Consider the following 19,340-nt stretch of genomic DNA (forward strand, 5'->3'; position numbering starts at 1 on the left):
ACCTTCTGTCAATGTTATGGGCATGGCACTGACAACAGACAATGGAAAAGATTAAATTTTCAGTCTTGATGTAAATTTGCCATTTTGATGTATAATGTATAAATATTTTGTGGTTGGTTTATAAATATTTTACTAAAGCCTACAGAAAATAAGCACTTAACTGTTTTGATGATGATTTACTGTCTTGTGCACACTGAAGTTTTTCATAGATGGGGAATACAAGGATGTTTTAATGACTGAATTTAAAAAGAAATGCAGGCTAACTTTTCCAACATGTAAAAAGCAACTCAACACCTGCAAATAAAAAACGTGAAAAGGGGGCTGATTACATCCTTGTCTAAATAAACCCACTAAAAGTGTTTTAAAAATACAATGAAACTTCTTTATAGCTTCAAAATCCAGCTCAGGTACCCTGGTTTGGAGCTGTCACAAGGAAAAGTTCCTGAGAAGGAACCATTGCTTTATGAGCATTTAATTTCATTAAATGGGAATCCTTTATGCGACAGGTAAGTGTTTAGGAAAGCTCTAGATCTAATCATATAATGAAGTTTCACTGTACTTAAAATTTCTTCAACCGTACCCAAAATGTTGCCTTTTGTAATGTATTGAATTTATTTATATTACATGCTTAATTCAACTGGAATTAATTTGGGGAACATTATGATTCATCTTTTCTAATTGTAGAGGCTGGGATTTTCCAATGTAATTTCTCCAGCATCTATTTAAATATTCGCCTATTATTTAAGAAGAATTATAGGAGCCTTAATAAGATAAAAAGAAAATGCCATAGGTTTTACTCAGATATCTCAGTACTCAAACCGAGAGCTATGTCAGCCCCCACCAATCATCTGAGATATATGGGGGAGCTCACTTCATTGTGTTTTCACCACACCCACTTTCAGCTGGCCCCACTGAGAGGTGACTGATTGCTGCTGCCTCTGAGGTTGGGATCCCATGGCTGAAATAAGTCAAAGGATATTCATTCTAACAGTGATCTTCTACTTCTGGGCCAAGAGGAGTAAGTCACATAACAAATGCAACTCTACTAGGAACAAGTCTACAGTGAAAACGTTATGTCTAAGGGCTTCTTATGTCCAACTCCATTCTATTTCAAGGTCTTATATTTAACAGGGTGGGGGTTCCCATTTATCCTAAGATAATTTCTTCTATTTCATGAAACAAATTACTAGCTTCTGTCAAAGGACAGGACTTCCCCTTGTGATCATTTAATGCAAATTAACGCATTTGCTAAAAAAAAGAAACCTCTCAGGATAGAGGGTTAAGTGGGAGTTACTATGATGAGACTAGATTAAAATTTCCAGTTGCCATTTTTATTACGCATAGGGAGAAACCAGTTTTAATTTTTTCCTCAACTTTCCATAGAATCTTGGAAGCCTTACCATGACTTAGCTTCCCCACCTAAAAAGGACACACAACAAAAATGTACACCCACAGTCTTCAAGTGCAAATGATTAATAAATTAATTTCACTAAGTTCTGCAAAATATAAAGTGCATACAAATGCTATGCAATTATAACACTCATTCTTGAAACAGTATTACTGCTGTTTGCAATACTGAGCTATAAAAATATATGGTTCCAACAGAAAACTGAGATTTTTTAAATGCTAATAATTCTCAAAAGGAAAGAAAATGACAATCGGGGTGGAAAATGACTCTCTCCGGGCACAGCATTCATTGTTCGGCTGTCTAGCCAAGGCAGTCATTATACAGATATACTACTTGAAGAAAAATAATATCATGTACTCTAAAGATGATTCTTGAGGGGGGAAAAAACAGCTCGATATACAAAACCAGCTGAAAAGTAAAGATGTATCCTCTGAAAGCAGGTTGAATATGTTAATCTAGTGAAAAGAATGGTCCTTCATGTTTTGGCAAAGTCTTTTCCAGCCCAGAGTAAACATGAAATGAGCAGGCCGGAGTAAACTGGCTTCACAGTGTACAAAGCAGTTCACAGGGATGTTGCCACAGCAAAGTAAGCGGACATACATTTGAGGTCATTTGCATGAGTCAAACTTTGCAATGAGTAACTCACCTAGGAAGATATAAATTATTTATATAATGCTTTGCAAAGGAAGTGATCTACTAAAGTTGTACTAGTTACATTCAAAAGAAAGTAGTTCTACATGGTTTGTTCATTATAGACAAATCTATTCACAGTATGTGCAACTACATGACATGTGAAATCATATGGCAAAAGGAAATGAATTAACGCAGAACATGGGAAAATATCCCTCACATGTTTTTAAATGCCCTGCAATTTTCACATTCAAAATTTTATGCATCTAAATCTAAAAAAATATTATATGGAATACTCTTAAATTACACAAACTGATAATTTACTGGATTTTTTACTCTAATAGGAGCAAATTACCACATACTTGAACAAAGTTAAAATAGTTACTATTTCTTTATAATAAATTTGATGTATAATTTACTTTACTTGTGCTTTTTGCACCAATTTATAAATACATTATATGCAACACACAACCGATTTGGACACCAACATTAACAATTAAATTCAAAATAGCAAATACTTACCATATAAAATAAACAGCAAATACATTTTTTATGAAAACCAGAGCTTTCTGAACTGGAGGCCAAATTCTCTGGAAACCATGTCAAGTTTGAGCACTGTGGAATCTCATGCCAGCTGCGAGATTCTTTTTCTCAAGTTGGCATAAGATTCAGGAGAACCAAAACTGGACACAGTCATTTTTGCCAAATCTGGCAATAAATAATTGGACAATTCCACCATGGTTTGTTGGGGCCTTTAGAATTTCCATGTCGTACCTTCACAGAGACTCTGGTCAGCAACCTTGCTACTGAAAACAAACTTGAGTACAGCTACTTCCAGCAGGCTTCCACCTTCTTAGGGCATCACTCACAGAAGCCCTGGGTTAAGTTCTTGGTCTAAGAAGTTTAAGTACTAAGCAACAATCTGTTTCAGCACCTTTTGACCACAACAAAAGCAAAGAATAACCCTATATAAATAAGAACGAAGTTTATAAAGTGCTTATGAAGTTACAAATATTTCAAATTAGAGTGATGTGAATAAGTGTCCATTTCACCATCAAAGGTAAATGCAGAATAAATGGGTCACTTTTCTGTCAAGACCTGACATGACTTTCAAATCAGTAGTTTGGTCCGGCACAGTTTGAAAAGAAAAAAAAACTTCATTAATGAATATATAAATATATTATATTTACCATAATTCATTCTTTCTATGAGATTCAAAAAAAGCACCAATATCAAAAAGTCTGCTACCAAACTTTCTCTGGAGTAGGCCCGCATGATCCACATTTTAAAACTTATTTTAAAGCTGAAAGCAACAAGACAAAACCACACCTCCTCCTTTGTTTTTTGTTTAAACACCTTTGTACAAGTGTAGCATAAAACATAAAGAAACTTCAAAGAATTGAAATAACAAAGGGACATTTCTAAAGATGACTAATGCATTAAATTTGATTTCTGCTTTTCAGTGCAAACATAAAACTTCATGTCTTGTCCTCTTCCAGATTCAGAAGTGTGAAGGGTGTCCATAGGGAGTCACTCCTTGCTGTGGCTGGTTACCTAAGAAGAAAAAGAAATACAAATAAAATTGTAGATGCAAAATTATGCCACAGATAGATGCCACCCCCTTGTCACTTCTCAGTAACAGCCTGACTGACTGGCCAGGAGCACAGCGCTGGCCAGGGGCCCCCCAGTGGCAGAGCGTAAACACTGCAGCTGAATTCATTTCTCAGGGAGCCCAGCTCACCTGAGTCCCACACCTGCCAGCCCAAGGTTCTGCCAGCACAAGGCTCAGACGAGGGTAATTGGTTTCTATCTCTGAACTGAGAAACAACTCAATACTAACTTACAAAAGGACTCTAAGTATCACTAAACATTGAAAGTGCTCAAGATTTTTATAAAAACACACCAATTGTTCTGCTTTAACATGGATATTATGAGATGAGAAAAGTAGCTTGAAAAAGTAGTAGGTACAAAGAAAGAAACAGGATGAGAATAGCCACTGCTCACACAACTCTTGTGGGACTGTTCAATACAGAGGCCCATTCTCAAGGTGTGATAGAAAAGGAACCCTCTGGAGGGTGCAGTGGGCAGCTCAGCTTAGCTGTCATTATTCAACCAAGGAGGCGGCAGAGTGTGCACCCGCCTTCGGAGAGACTTCGGAGCACTGTGGGCTCGGTTCCAGACCAAGCAATAAAGCGAGTCATAACCTTTTTCGGTGGAGGCTCTTGCCTTCAGTTTGTCAACCTGTGAAGCCCAGTAAAGCTCAGCGCAAGGAAACGGGGCAGGCCTGTGTGGTGATGCAGCAGCTCCGGGAAGAGCCGTCGGAGCTCTGCCCCAGCTTGTCCCTTGCTGTCAGCTGAAGAATGTTGGGCAGACGAGTCATGACCTTATGCTTTAGCTGTTTTCTCGTCTATAACTGGAACAGTGACAATATCTAACCTCATGGGGTGGTTTAGGAATTAAGTGAATTGATACATGTGAAGTCACAGTGTGCCTGGGTCCAAGAAAGTGCTCCGTAAAGGATGGCTGGTTGGGGGGCGAGGGCATAGATGGGATAAATGGTGATGGGAAAAATAATTTTTTTTTTAAAGCTGCATTTCATGAGCTCTGGGAAACTGGAAACAAGAGGAGATGTGCTCCCTAAATAGGTACTACTATATGAAAATCACTGGTACATATTTCTAAACATTGGAAAAAATCTAAAACACACACATTGGTCTTGTCCTTAAAATTATGTTGTCTATTTAGCCATGTAAAAATATCACCACCAGAATTAACGGAGCAATGACATTTTAACCACATGTCTGTTGAGTAGACCACACCTATTAAATAGCAACTGGAAAAGAGGATTGATTTACATAATTTAACTGAAATTAAATGAGGCTATAAGAGGAAAATATTTTTAAAGGGGAAAAAAGGTCTTGGTTATGTCCCGGGAAAGACACCAGGTACAGGAGGGGTATCTCCCCTGCAGGGAATCAGCAGCCAGGCCGAAAAGCCAGATGAAACCAAGCTGCCCGCCCTCAGTTGGAAACCGGCCCCTTCCTTGCAGCACCCTACCGGTCGCAGGGGCAGGGCTGCTCAGGACAGGCTGCTCAACTCTGCACCCCAGAAGCATGTACCCTGGAACCAGGAGAACCTGCTCCTCTCCTCACTCTATGGATGAGAACCACATGATCCAGATAACGGCGGCAGAGCTGGCACCAGATTTAGGTCCCCTGGCTTCCAGGCCAATACTCTGCCCCAGAGGGCTGGCTCCCGTTGCTAACAAATTTCCTGCGCCTGCTGCCAACACAGGGTGATAGAGTCACGGAGCTCCCCGCTGGCGTCCACACGAGGGAGCTGAATGGGTGAGTGGTATTCACTCTAGAGGCAGCACCATTAAAAATATCAGCCCACACAGCAGGCGGGACCACCTCGCCGCCTGTGGTGGTACAGGTCTGATGTGTCTGAGTTGTTGTCAGGAAGGGTAGGATGGTGCAGTGGTGAAAACAGCCACTGCCCTGTGACCAGGATACAGGTCTAATGCTGGCTTCCCTCTGTCTATGACTTTGGGGAGGTCACCTAACCTTCATCAGTACACGTGAGGACATCCACTGAGTTGCTCTCTAAACCTTCCAACTTTATAAGAAGGGCACCTGCAGCTCCACAGGGGTCCCCAAAAGAAAAGAAATATTTCCAGGTTCAGCTGAAAGCAGCAGGAAAACCTCTTCACTGAACTTAAAAAAACAAAACAAAAAAACAAAAAAACAAAAAACAACACAAAAAAGATTGGGGTTTTTCTAGGAAAAGTAGCATTCAAACCAAAACAAATTAAAAAAGCACCTTAACACCGTAGACCCGTGGTCAGCAAACTGAGGCTCTCGAGCCACATGCGGCTCTTTGGCCCCTTGAGTGTGGCTCTTCCTAAGCCTTAGGAGTACCCTAATTAAGTTAATAACAATGTACCTACTTATATAGTTTAAGTTTAAAAAATTTGGCTCTCAAAAGAAATTTCAATCGTTGTACTATTGATATTTGGCTCTGTTGACTAATGAGTTTGCCGACCACTGCCGTAGACTAAACAAAGATGAAGTGGTATCAAGGAAGACAGTGCAGTTTTTGAGGAGCCCTTGTGTTTTGCTTGTGTGCTTGTTTTCAGTTTCCCAGGAACCATCTGTCCTGGCAAGAGGGGTACTTACTGGAGAGCTGCTTCTGGAGCTGCCGCACCAGGGCAGCCGTCTGCTGCTGCTGCTGTGTCTGCTGCAAGCCTTGCCTGGGAAACTGCAATGTGACAGGAGAAAGAGGGCGTCAGCCCGGGTGCCCAACACAGACACAGAGACTGACTCCCAGGGTCAGATAGTCTTCAACTACTCCAGGACAAAGGTGCCAGGCCAGAGTGTGTTCCTTTATTTTCACCTCCATCTTGGCCTCCATCTGGTGACCATCTGAAGTGCCCAATCCACTTAAAAGTCCTCTCCATGTGGTTACTTGGCATTTATTTGAAGAGTTCTGATGAAGGAGCCCATACTCCAGCAGTGACCCAGTGACTCAAATGTCCTTCTTATCTCTCCCTTCATCAGCTGGCTTATTTTAGTGTCACCATATTAGAAAACATTTTCATTGGCAAAATGCAAGCTTTCGGTCGGGGGATCTGTTCAAGCACCATAGGCCCTGCCTGCCCTGCATGAACGGCAGGGATGTGCTGAGGCAGAGCAGGCCCCAGGTCCGGACTCTCACGACTGAGCCTCCCACTGGAGGAGGAGAAAGGTCCACTACTCTCCCCGGTGGCTGGGCTGGGCGGGGGCACCAAGGGCGCAAACTCTGAGGAGGTGCTCACTTCCAGGGTCGTGCAAGTGCAGGCACAGATGAGGGCCCATATGCCCGGGTTCTGTCCATTAAGTTGATACAAAAAATTGTGGTGGTTCTTCTAGGAAAAAAAAACTGTCCGGTAGAAGTGAAATCACTTTAGACTAAAATCACTGGTAGTGCTGATTTACTTTTCCCTTAACCTTTAAATTTCAGACTGTTGAGCTTTTCTTCCTTTTCGTGCCTGCCTTCTCTCCCTCTCCCCCTTCCCTCCACCTGGCCTTTTACTACTGTGACAGAGGACATGTTCTTCTGCAAGGCCATCTTGACATGTACACATCAGAATTGTGCAGGCTATTTCTCACTCACCTCCACAGGCCACGCCCCACCCCATGGGGGCCTGTCACCAGCCTCCTGGATGGAGTGTGGCCAGGCTGGCCCCTTGCCTCTTACGTCTAGATGGGGAGGCGCAGCCCCCGGAGACTGCAGGGCAGGAGCAGGTATAGTTGGAAGGGAGCAGAGTCCAATTTTGTTTTTGCCAATTTCCTTCAGGACAAGTCTCTGCTGGTGGAACACATCTCTCTCTGGGAAGGCCACAGCTCCTGCCAGCAGCCCTCTCCTTTTCTCTCCTTCTTGTGCCATGGCCACAGAGCCCGGGGGTGTAACTGCTTCTGGCCTGGGGCCCTTTGTCATGCCTGGTTTCCCTTAACCTACCCATACCACTGTAAACAGTCTTTTTAAAAAAACTCAATTACCCAGTATGAGTGAAACATATATTTCCTCCTCAGAGCTTGCTGCTATGGCTAAAAATAGCCCAGGATTATATTTAAGGTTGCCCGATTTAGCAAATGAAAATATGGAACACCCAGCTAAATGTCAATTTCAGATAAACAACACTTTTATTTTTTATTTTTTTTTTTAGTTCTAAGTATGTCCCAAGTACTGCATGGGGCACATATCGCATTTAGTGTATGCCCCATACAATATTTGGAACATAATTCTAGAGTTATTCATTGTTTACCTAAAGCTGAAATTAATTTATCTGGCAACCCTAATTACAGGGCATCACTGGGTTGATTCTGTTAAAGCTGAATATTTCGCACAACACCTGATCCACCTGTTTCTCTCACACTGGACTGTGAGTGACTTAAAGACTTGGGCTTATCTGTTAATGTATCCCTAGTATCCAGCAGTGCCAGGCACACCGTAGGTGCTCAGAAAAAATGGACAGAATGACTAACCGTGAAGTGCCTTCAATTTCCAAACCTGCCTCGTAACAAGAAAGGTGCACCTCCACCCATGTTACTATTTCCCCCAATACATGGAAGGAAAAGAGCAGCTTGCCACTTTCTCCCACTGCCCAAATGAAGAGGGGAAAAGAAAACAAAAATCCATCTTTCAGTGATGCAAAAACGTTCATAAAATATGAAGTAAGTTCTTTTCTATTCAGTGGTTTCTATGATTATTTGGAAATAGACCCTATTTCTTTAACAAAAGCTAATATGGTTCTATGTATGAGGCAGTGTTCTAGACAGCACCTGTATACATGAGCCCAGCGAGCCCAGCTAACCCTGAAAGGATAATACCACCCTCAGTCTCTCACACAAACCCTGGGCATGTGTGTTATGAAATTCAGTACGCATATGATTTACTATGAAACATTCATAATACATAGACCAAGCAAGATATAGGACAGTACTCCATAATCAAATATTTTAAATCTCTGCAGCAAAACACACAAACAGTCATATCAGATAAAACAAATAAAAAGAGCTTCACATCTGAGGTCAGCTTTTATTACCAAATTAATCAGGTCAGGCTTCGCTGTTCAATGAGTTATAAATAAAATTTCCATTCTCACAGGTGTCTGAATTTTGGGAATGAATATAAGAAATTGTGAAGCTTTTTTTTTTTACAGATGGAAGAAGTGGAGGCTTTGAGGGGTGAAGTCAGTCCATGATCCCTGTAAATTTTGGGGCTGGAATTCAGACTCATCTTTCTGAGTCCAGAGCTCATGATCCTAACCACAATCTAGTGCTGTCCTTAATTGGAATATTAGCTTCCAAATATTAATTTATTTGAATATAATCACAGATTCTAAATGGTCGGCTGCAAAGATGTCTAATCTTATTAGCTGATTAAGGTACACAACACATAGATATCTAACATTTGTTCATTCAACACTCAGTGCCTTCTCTACGTTCATTTAAAGTCTGCTTCAAGTAGAGTATTTCTTAGAATGAAACACTGTAATGATCTCCTCAGATTTTTTTATTTTGAGCCAAGGCAGTAACTAGGTCCCTGAGAAGCTAGTGTTTGTGCACAAGCACCCAGGAACACATGCAGGTGCATATGTATGTTGGAGAATGGTGGGTGGCCCACTGGGTGACCTTAAGAGATAATATCCCTGGGGGGGACCCCAAGACACTGTTGGGATGTCTACAAGGTCAAAACCATTTTCATAACACTAAGAAATTATTTGCTTTTTCACTCATTTTTTCATGAGTGTACTATGCAGTTTTCCAGAGAATAATAATGTGTGATACTGCAACAAAATGAATGTCTTTTTAACCCAGACATTGAAGTTTTCAAAACTGTAAAACAGTGTCATTCTCATTAATTTTTAGTTTGAAATATACACCCATTTTTCATTAAAAATGTTATTTCTTTTCATATGTAATTTTATTTTAGAATTACGAAATATTTTTAATATTTGTTTTAATTTCTAGTAAAGTAAATACCGATAGACACAAAAGCTTTTGCATGTGAAGGGCCACAGCTTTTGCTTGTGACGGGTTCAGAGGCCAAGAGCACTGAGAGCAGCAGGGGAAATCCATGGGATGATCTATCATCTCCAGTACTCTCAGCTATAGTGCTTCACTACATTCCTCTCAAGGCCACCTGACACTAAATGCAACTGGCTTTAACTTGTATATGTACATGAGCACGCAAGAGATTGCATGTGCAATTTTCTTGGGAAAAGAAAGAGTGCCACCAACTCCCCACAGAAATACCATTACTGAGCATTTCAAATCAAGTCACTGAATGTCTCCTGCGAAGGCTGAGCCCTGCACATGGCAGAGGAGCATAAAACCAACAGGGGAAATTTAAGGAGTCACCCTCTTGGACTCCTCCCCAGACTTCCTGAATTAGAATTTCGGGGGCTGAAAACCCGTATTTTGTAAATGATCCCTCCGGTGATCTGATGCTTGGCTAGATTTTGGAGTCATGCTTGTAGTGAGAGTTGGAACTTTAAATTGACCAAAAATAGGTCAGAAAACAGGTCAACTGAGGTCCTACAATTGCCATCTGTGTATGTTTGATCTTCCTGCTGCAATGTAATGAACAAACAGGGAAAGGTCTCTCTGAACTCCATCCATGCAGGAGCTGATGGTTTCTCCCACCTGTCCCTTTGCAGATGTTAATCCTCCCAGAACATCCTCCCTTTCATCCTGTCCTGCACCCTCAAAAAGACCCCAGCCTTGAACAGGCTCCAGCTGCCAGCCACGCCCTCAGGCATCTGCTGAGTGAATCAGTGCTCTTGTGCCTGGGCACTGTGATGCCCTTATTAGCAACAAGGCAGCTGCCTCTCCCCCGCCCGCACACTCTGAGGAGGGGTGGGAGCTGTGCTATGTTCCCACTGCAACCACAGACAGAGCACAGGCTTCATGATCTCCGTCAAGTGGAACAGGTCAACAAAGCATAGTCACTCTCCAGTAAACACATTCTCTGCTGAACTAAAAGAATATATTAAGAAGTATTTTGGCCTGGCTGAGTGTCTCAGTTGGTTGGAGTGTACTCCCATACACCAAAAGGTTGTGGGTTTGATCCCAGTCAAGTCACATGTGGGAGGCAACCCATCAGTTCCTCACATTGATGTTGTTTTTCTCTCTCTCTCATTCTCTCCCTCTCTCTAAAAATCAAGTAAAAAAAAAAAAAAAAGTACCCTGTTTTGTAATTTGACTGAAAAGTATCTGTTGGGATTGGCTCCAATCAAGGAAGAACTATACATTTTCTACTAACTTATTTAATGATGCAAGTGTCAAAAGAACCACAATTCACTGATTCACTTATTCTCATCCCTAACTGTGAACATTTGTAATAAATAAACTTGTACTACTGAGAAAAAAAGATTTTGACACTTCACATATGCAAGTAGAGAATTGATAGTATCAGTTTCAAAGATGATTTTTGTATTTAAAGTTTCTGGCTTAAATATCTAATGGTGCAGATTTTGAACTTTATAAGAACAAATTTGGTTTAAAAAGTAAGAACTTGCTCTAGTTTTGTGACCTTGTGTACTTTTTAAATAAAATTAAGAAAGTAGTTTTCTGCAATAAATAAATAAATAAATAAATAAATTAAATTAAATAAAAATAAAGCAAAAAAACAAAAACAAAACACAAAAACACAAAAACACCAAAAACATATCCTTGGGTGTAAAATTAAATAAAAATAAAGCAAAAAACAAAAAAACAAAAACACAAAAACACCAAAAACATATCCTTGGGTGAGGATTGAAAAAAAAAATTTTTTTTCATGTATATTCTGCCTGATCCCTATATGTCTATTTTGACAACACACATTTATTCAAGATTATTAAATTTTTGCTCAACCATTACTAAAGGAAGTGCATCATTAACTAATAATTTCTATTTAATTGAATCTTTTTGTGGCAAAGCGACTTTCTTGGGGCTGTCCCGGCAGCAGAAGCAGACCCCGACTGGTCACCTAGTGGCAGGACTGCTGCGGTTAGCGACGCACCTGCCTCACAGCGGGTTTGTCACCTTGCCCTCCGAACTGTGTTCTTCTTTACTTATGGGTACTCTGTGGAGTTTCTTCATTCATTGCTATGACACTCAACAAATCATTTGACAATGCTCATCCAGATCCAAGCACTTCTCTGGGTTCAGGGACACAAACGTGGGTAAAGCACTGTCCCTGCCTCCTGGCCGCCAAGGTTCTTGCTCTAGCAACAACCTGTGAGCACATTATTGGTGAGCAGAAGCACAAGGCACCAAGGCAACCTTTATTTCCAAACTGTTCTGCCACTTGACAGAGTCCACAGACAGTCTGCAGGTCCTCGGATGAATGGAGCGCAGCCCTTCACGGGCACCAGACCCCACAGAGACCCCAGCCCTGCATAGGCTTCTCCGCCCAGCCAGGCGCCTCTGCGGGCACCCCGAGTGGGAACCAGCGGCCTGGAGTTTACAGTGTTTAGTACGCATTTATCTGCAAGATAACTAGCAACCTGTATGCAGTCATTTTTTAAATCTGCACACCATCAGTTCTTTAGTAAAAAGGAAATATATCAAATTTATCTGTCCTGTTAATAAAAATCTCTAGGATATCTTCCCCAACTTCTTTCTATAAATATTATACTCCTTTTCCTTCATAATGAAAAGAAAAATCCAAATTCAAGCAAAGAAAGGCAACATGGTTCACTAACTTTCTCTGGACCTGATTTTCTTCATTTGAAAAGGAGAATAATATTATCTAAATTCTGAAAAATTTCTCAATTTCTCTAAATGGAACATAATTTTTTTGAGGAAGACTATATGACAATTTCACACATGATCTTTAACTAAAAGTTAATGCAATTGTTTAAGTAACTATTATGCATATCTTTAAAAGGCATAAATTCAGTATAATAAGATAACGACACAAGGATGAGTCAATTTAAAAAGCCACATTATTAAAGTTTTCTGTTAGCATATTTTCCAGGTCACACACCTAGGACACCTGCATTTAAGATGAAAAGAAATGACACAGCAGGGTGGGCTAAACATTATTTTCTTTAAAGCTGGAAGTAACTTTAAATCATGGCCTGTTAACATCTGATTAAAGTTAATTTAATCATAACAACTCATAAGCTTTAAAAGTATCTTTCAAGTTAAGAACTATAATTAGGCCCAAACTAGAGGCCACGTGTAATACTCCAGCAAAGGCACCCTGTCTCTTTCCTGATGCTCTTCTTACACAGAAAAGTGATTATAGAAGAAATGACAGAAAACATAGGATTCCCTAGATTTAATCTGTGAGCACCAGCTTTTCTTACAGAAAAGCTTTTCACAGAAAAGCTTGATTTGCTGATGACACTTCTTGAAAAAGTACCCATTCTGTTCTGTTGGTTTTGACTCCTAGGTGAACTTTTTTACAGCAGAGGTGGACCTGCCTAGATGGGTGCTGCCGCTACCATTCATTATCCTACCTGTTCCAGCTGCGCTTGGTCACCAGGAGAGCAGACCAACAAGGGGACAGTCAATAGCAGTGAACAGTGGTGCCTTTCCATGCGCACTGCGCCCACTCTCCCCATCAGGCGTCCCAAACTTATATTCCTCTTCACCTGTTATGGATTGAATTGCCGCCTCCCCCAAAGACAGGGTAGTGTCCTAACGCTCAGTACCTCACAATGTAACCTTATTTGGAGAAAGGATCTTTACAGAGGTAATCAAGTTAAAATGAGGTCTTGAGGGTGAGATCGGATCCAATATGACTGGGGTTCTTATGAAAAAGAGAAATTTCAAAACAAACACATTTATAGTGAACACCCCATGAGAAGATGAAGGCAGGGATTGGAGTACTGTTTCTATAAAACAAGGAATGTCCAGCATTGTCAGCAGATCACCAGGAGCAAGGGGAGAGGCACAGGACAGTTTCTCTCTCATAGCCCTCAAAGGAGCCAACCCTGCCAACACCTTAATCTTGGACTTCTAGCCTCCAGAACGGGGGTCCTCAAACTACGGCCCGCGGGCCACATGCAAATACAAATATTGTATTTGTTCCCGTTTTGTTTTTTTACTTCAAAATAAGATATGTGCAGTGTGCATAGGAATTTGTTCATAGTTTTTTTTTAAACTATAGTCCGGCCCTCCAATGGTCTGAGGGACAGTGAACTGGCCCCCTGCTTAAAAAGTTTGAGGACCCCTGCTCCAGAACCTTGAGAAAATGCATTTCTGGGCTTAAGCCACCCCGTGTGTGGTACTTGGTTACAGCACCCTTCGCAAACTCATCCAATCTTTCAGCTCTTCTACTGCTCTCCACTGATATGCTGATCTAAGCATCTGGTGGCAGAGGATGTACTGGGCTCTTCGTTAGTGCGCTCCAGAACCTCTGGCACAGTGCTGGCTCCACTGTATGTACTGAATAAGCGCATGTTGAATTAAATTGTGAATGTCACCAGGTAGTGGTGGGGCAAGTCGCGGGAATGGAGGTGGCTGTTTGTCCCCCACCACTTCTCACCTGAGACGGCATGACTCAGAACCCCAAATGCACCAGAGCTGGCTTCTCTTTAACAGCCTGCTCACTGCTCCGTCTCAGCAAGGAAAGAAACAGAGAATGAAGAGCACTGACTGGCCAGGAATGAGAATCAGATATGCTGAGGATGTTCATAATAAAAATAAACATATTTAGAAGGTATATAATAAATCTTAGTGGAACTAATAAGGATCGAGTCTACAACTCAGGCATGTGCGCTGAACAGGAATCGAATCGTGACCTCCTGGTTCATAGGTTGATGCTCAACCATTGAGCCACACCGGCCAGGCTAGAAGTACTATTTTTGAAATTGGAAACAATCTAAATGTTTGACTGTAGGTGGGGTGATTAAGCAAATACTAGCAGAGCAATACAAAAAAAAAAAAGAACCTAATGTGGAGTTCACTATCCATTAAGATTGCTGTAATGGGATTCTGTGTTTCTCTGAAATTACTTTCCTATGAACACAATGAGGGGAAATCTTGTGCTGTGTTCGGATAACCCTGCTCAATCCCTGGGATAGAAACATTTTAAGCCAGTGAGTGAAATACAACCTAATACACTAAAAAATTTCAATACTGTCTTAGAAGTCAAAATTGAATAAGTTTAACATATATTCTTCACACAAAATACATTCATTAAGTATTTATGAAACTATTAGATGAGTAAGAATATTAAATTCCCTTATATTCAATATGCTTTAATCCTAGTGTAAAAGGGAGATCATCTCCTCTCATTCTCCATAAGCTCATCCTCTGCTTCAAATTATAATTAAGAAGTGTAAAGACAAATCTCCCACATCCCTTTAGATTTAACTTTGTGATAGAATCAGATGTTTATTTTTTTTTACTCTATCCAAAATAACTATTATATTTCAGGTACCTGATATTAATATTCATATGTGTTTATTAATATTCATATGTAGCATGATTCTCTACGGATTTATACCCTTAATATCTTATATATTTCCCACATACTGTATTACATTATAAACCAAGTAAACTAATAATCAGTGGATAAAAGGCCAGAGAAAGACTAATGAATATACTCTTAATGTTTGCTTAACTGTAGATGTCAACCCAATTAAAATTTTTTTATAAAATGACTATTTTATAAGGACTTGTACCTATACATTAAAGCAAACATTTTTGAAAAGTAGAACTCTGAGGATGGCAGTTAAACATATGTGTGACTAAATAGACACATTTTAAATACATAAAAGTACATAGATTAAATGTACTTGTATGTGTAAATTTTACTTGTCAGACATATATATGTGCTTATTTAATATGTAAGATAAATCAAAGGTTAAAAAAAGTTAAAAATGTACAATATCATACTGTTATATACTCAAAGCAATAAAATCAGTCCTATATTTAATATTTGTCTCTTGTTAAAGTAGGTATTATTTAACCATAGCCTATTAGCAATGGCTAGCCAAAAAAAGTTATAATTCTCAGATTAATGGGTTCCTTATAATTGTTAGTCAAGTACTCATATATGAATTTGCATTAATCTCTGAAAAGGTGTAGGGAGAGCTCAGGAGATTTATCTCAGTGCTGCGGCAGATGCAATGGCGTGAGCACGCTCCGCCTGCACAAGCTTCCTCGGCACACCAGGAAGTGGCATCGCCCGCCTGAGCCTGTTATATACTCAAAGCAATAAAATCAGTCCTATATTTAATATTTGTCTCTTGTTAAAGTAGGTATTATTTAACCATAGCCTATTAGCAATGGCTAGCCAAAAAAAGTTATAATTCTCAGATTAATGGGTTCCTTATAATTGTTAGTCAAGTGCTCATATATGAATTTGCATTAATCTCTGAAAAGGTATAATTCTATTATATTCATTTTCCCCTGTTCTTTACATAATCTGTGCTGCTAACATGAACATTACAGCATAATAAGTCTTTGTTTTAAATTAGAAAGAAAAAAAAAGGCTAAGGATTTGCCAGGTTAACATTAAATATTCCAAATTTGTCAACCTGACAAAATTTGTATTTCTTGGCTTTCTGTCAAAATACCACCAGAACCCTGGCAGGATAGCACAGTTGGTTGGTGTGTCATCCTGGTGTACCAAGGTTGCCAGTTCCATCCCCAGTCAGGGCACAGAGAAACATCAATGATGACAGAGAATTATCCATTGGCTGCTTCCTGCACACCCCCTACTGGGGACTGGCCTGCAACCTGGGCATGTGCCCTTGACTGGAATCGAACCAGGACCTTTCAGTCCATGGGCTGAAGCTCTATCCACTGAGCCAAACCAGCCAAGGCAATAAATAAATTTTTAAAAAAAATACCACCAGAATTTTTTGTTGCATACAAAAAGAAAAGATAAGGGCTACTTTAAGCTTTTTTACTGCCTCATATACTAATACTAATGGCCTGGTGCATGAATTCATGCGCATTGAAAGGAAATTAATTAGAAGAAATATTTTAATATTGTTAATTGTCCTTTCTTTATAATAGAAGTGTCAACCGAATTCATGATCAACAATGACAGATCGAAACATACACGTGCAATTGGTGCCAGCGAGAGCTTTATATGTATCACGCATGTGCTAGTCAACTTAGCCTTTTATATACATAGAATAAACTTGCTTAATTAAACCTGCTTTCTGAGGTAGCTAACATTTTTCCAGCCCAGTGAAGCACCCCAACTTCTCTTTCAGGTAATTGTCAGCAACACAGCAACACAGTAAATATCAACATGAAGCAGATTATTATTGTAGATCATGCAGGGAGATCAAAGGGTAAAATATTTAACTGCAGCAGTGTTTGACTATTTTCTGTGCAGTAAGAAAACCTAAAGTCATGTTCAAGGTCCACCATTTCTTACTTCTTTTCAGTTGGGTCAAGTTTCTAAACTTTCTAAATCTCCATTTGCCAGCTAATGAAAAGAAAATAGGATTCCACCGAGTCTCCTATCTACCTACTCCAGGACTTCTGTGAGGATCAAATGAGATGAGGCACGGAAAACGCTTCACAGACATTTGGTTAAAGTGTGAAATGTTTGCACCTGGCTATAAAGCAAGTTATGTTCCTGGGCTGAAGAAACCGCAAGGAGGCTAGTCGTTGCTAGGGAGAGGAGGGCGGACGTTGCTACATGACGTCATTATCTGGCGCCCACAGCCACCGTTTCCAGGCTGGGCTGGGCTGTGGGCTGCATTTTGCGCCATGGGGTCTCAGCAGCATCGGCTACAATTGGTGGGCTGTCGCTCCAGGGTGGTGGTGGGGCCTGTCTCCCACTTGGGGGAAGCTGAGTATTGCTTTGTTGGCACCAGGTCTGCAGTGCCATTTCTCTGTGCACGTCACGGCAGCTCCTGCGTTGAGCGTCTGGCCCCTGGTGGTCAGTGCACGTCATAGTGACTGGTCAGACGGTCGGACACTTAGCATATTAGCCTTATATATATATATAGATACCTACGGAAAAGTTAATTTAATTGCCAAATTTAGTCTAATTGAAGCCATAGACAACTCCTGAATACTGGATCAAGTTGAAGATATATATATAATAGATACCTACGGAAAAGTTAATTTAATTGCCAAATTTAGTCTAATTGAAGCCATAGACAACTCCTGAATACTGGATCAAGTTGAAGAAAGAATTTAAGGTATTTTTAGTAAATGCCCATTTTAAACTCAAGGAGTCAAATACTAGGCTTCTTATTTATTTATTTATTTATTTATTTATTTATTTTGTTAATCCTCACCCAAGAATATTTTTCCATTGATTTATAGATTGGAAGAGAGAGGGAAAGACAGAGAGAAGCATTGATGTGAGAGAAACACATCGATTGGTTGCCTCCTACATGAGCCCTGACCAGGGCCTGGGCCGGGGAGGAGCCTGCAACCAAGGTATGGGCCCTTCACCGGTATTGAACCTGGGACCCTTTGGTCCTCAGGCCGATGCTCTCTCTGTTGAGCCAAACCGGCTAAGGCTAGGCTTCAAATGAGAAACACAGTTTAGGGATCAATAGATAGACAAATTTCGAAGGGAAAGCTCTTCCTTAAAATAGAATACCATATGTTAATCACAGAAAAAATAATAGAATTAGCAAATCATCATTTTTTCCCTGCCCATGTGAAAAAAAATTTAGGCAAGAATACTTTAATTTATGCTGACACTAGTATGTAAAGTCTAATTAGTAAAAGAACAACTAGATTATGTAAAACATCCCCATAAATTATTTTTTAATTTCAAAAGGAAAATAACTTTCTAGTTAAGAAATCTATTGGATCACCTAAACAAAGAGATGAGAGTAATATCACCAATAATGTTTATCCTAATGTGATGTACTGAGAAAGACACAATGTCTCCTCTGTGATATTCCCACCAAAAACGTATAATCGGAATCTAATCATGAAACATCAGACAAATCAAATCGAGTAACATTCTACAAAATCCTAGGGACCTCAAAAAGAAATTTCAATGTAAATCGTGAAGACCAAAATAAAACAAACAAAAACCCCTGCACATTTACAAGATGAAAGGTGAGTAACAGAGTGATCCTAGACTAAGAAAAAAACCTGCAACAAGGACATAAATGGTATTATTGGTGCAACTGGCACAATTTGCGAAAGATGTATAGATTGTAGTCCATGAATGTTGTCAATTTCCTGGTTTTAGTTGTATCAAGTTTTTTTGTAGAATATCCTTGTTGTTAAAAAAACACACACAAGTATTTGGAGGAAAGGGGCACGAACCTCCAACTTACTAAAGTGTACAAATTAGGAAAAAAATGTGGGTGTGTGCTTAGAGAATAATAAAACAAATGTGGCAAGAGAACCAAGATGGTGGCATAGGTAAACGCCAGTAGTTGCTGCCTCCCACAACCACATCAAAATTACAACTAAAATACAAAACAACTATCACCCAGAACCGCGGAAAAGATGGCTGAGTAGAAGTTCTACAACTAGAGAGGTAAAGAAGAAAGTGCACTGAGACTGGTAGGAGGTGCGGAGGCGCGGAACAGACTGGTTTAGCACCCGGGTGAGCCGCTTTTTTAATCAGGAGGGAAATCGCCTTTGTGGAGGCTGCCTGGAGGAGCGAGGGGTCCCAGCCCCACTCCAGACACCCAGTCCAGGGTCCCAGAGCTGGGGAAAGAAGTCCCTACTGGCAGTAAGAACTACGGGCTGTAAAAACCAGTGTGGATTGGGGCTGAGTGACACACAGGCTGCTGGAGACCTAGCTGTTCCTCTTAAAAGGCCTGCATCATGAACTGAATTTACAAGCTCCCACTTCCTCTGAGCTCCAGTGC

At 40.3% G+C, this 19,340-nt stretch overlaps 1 protein-coding gene across 4 annotated transcripts in view; it reads right to left on the minus strand.

Moving 5' to 3' along the window:
* Nucleotides 1-610: 610 nt before the first annotated feature.
* MED12L (mediator complex subunit 12-like) overlaps nt 611-19,340 on the minus strand; it is a 397,491-nt gene continuing 378,761 nt past the window's right edge. For all 4 annotated transcript variants that reach the window (XM_005863465.2, XM_014537429.1, XM_014537427.1 and 1 more), the window contains 2 exons: nt 6,217-6,298; nt 611-3,592 (listed from right to left, as the gene is read on the minus strand). In XM_005863465.2, coding sequence (XP_005863527.1) covers nt 3,540-3,592; nt 6,217-6,298 — 135 coding nt within the window. In that variant the 3' untranslated portion in view covers nt 611-3,539. The remainder of the gene's footprint in view (nt 3,593-6,216; nt 6,299-19,340) is intronic.

Source organism: Myotis brandtii, unplaced genomic scaffold (assembly GCF_000412655.1).
Source record: "Myotis brandtii unplaced genomic scaffold, ASM41265v1 scaffold179, whole genome shotgun sequence".
NCBI lineage: Eukaryota > Metazoa > Chordata > Mammalia > Chiroptera > Vespertilionidae > Myotis > Myotis brandtii.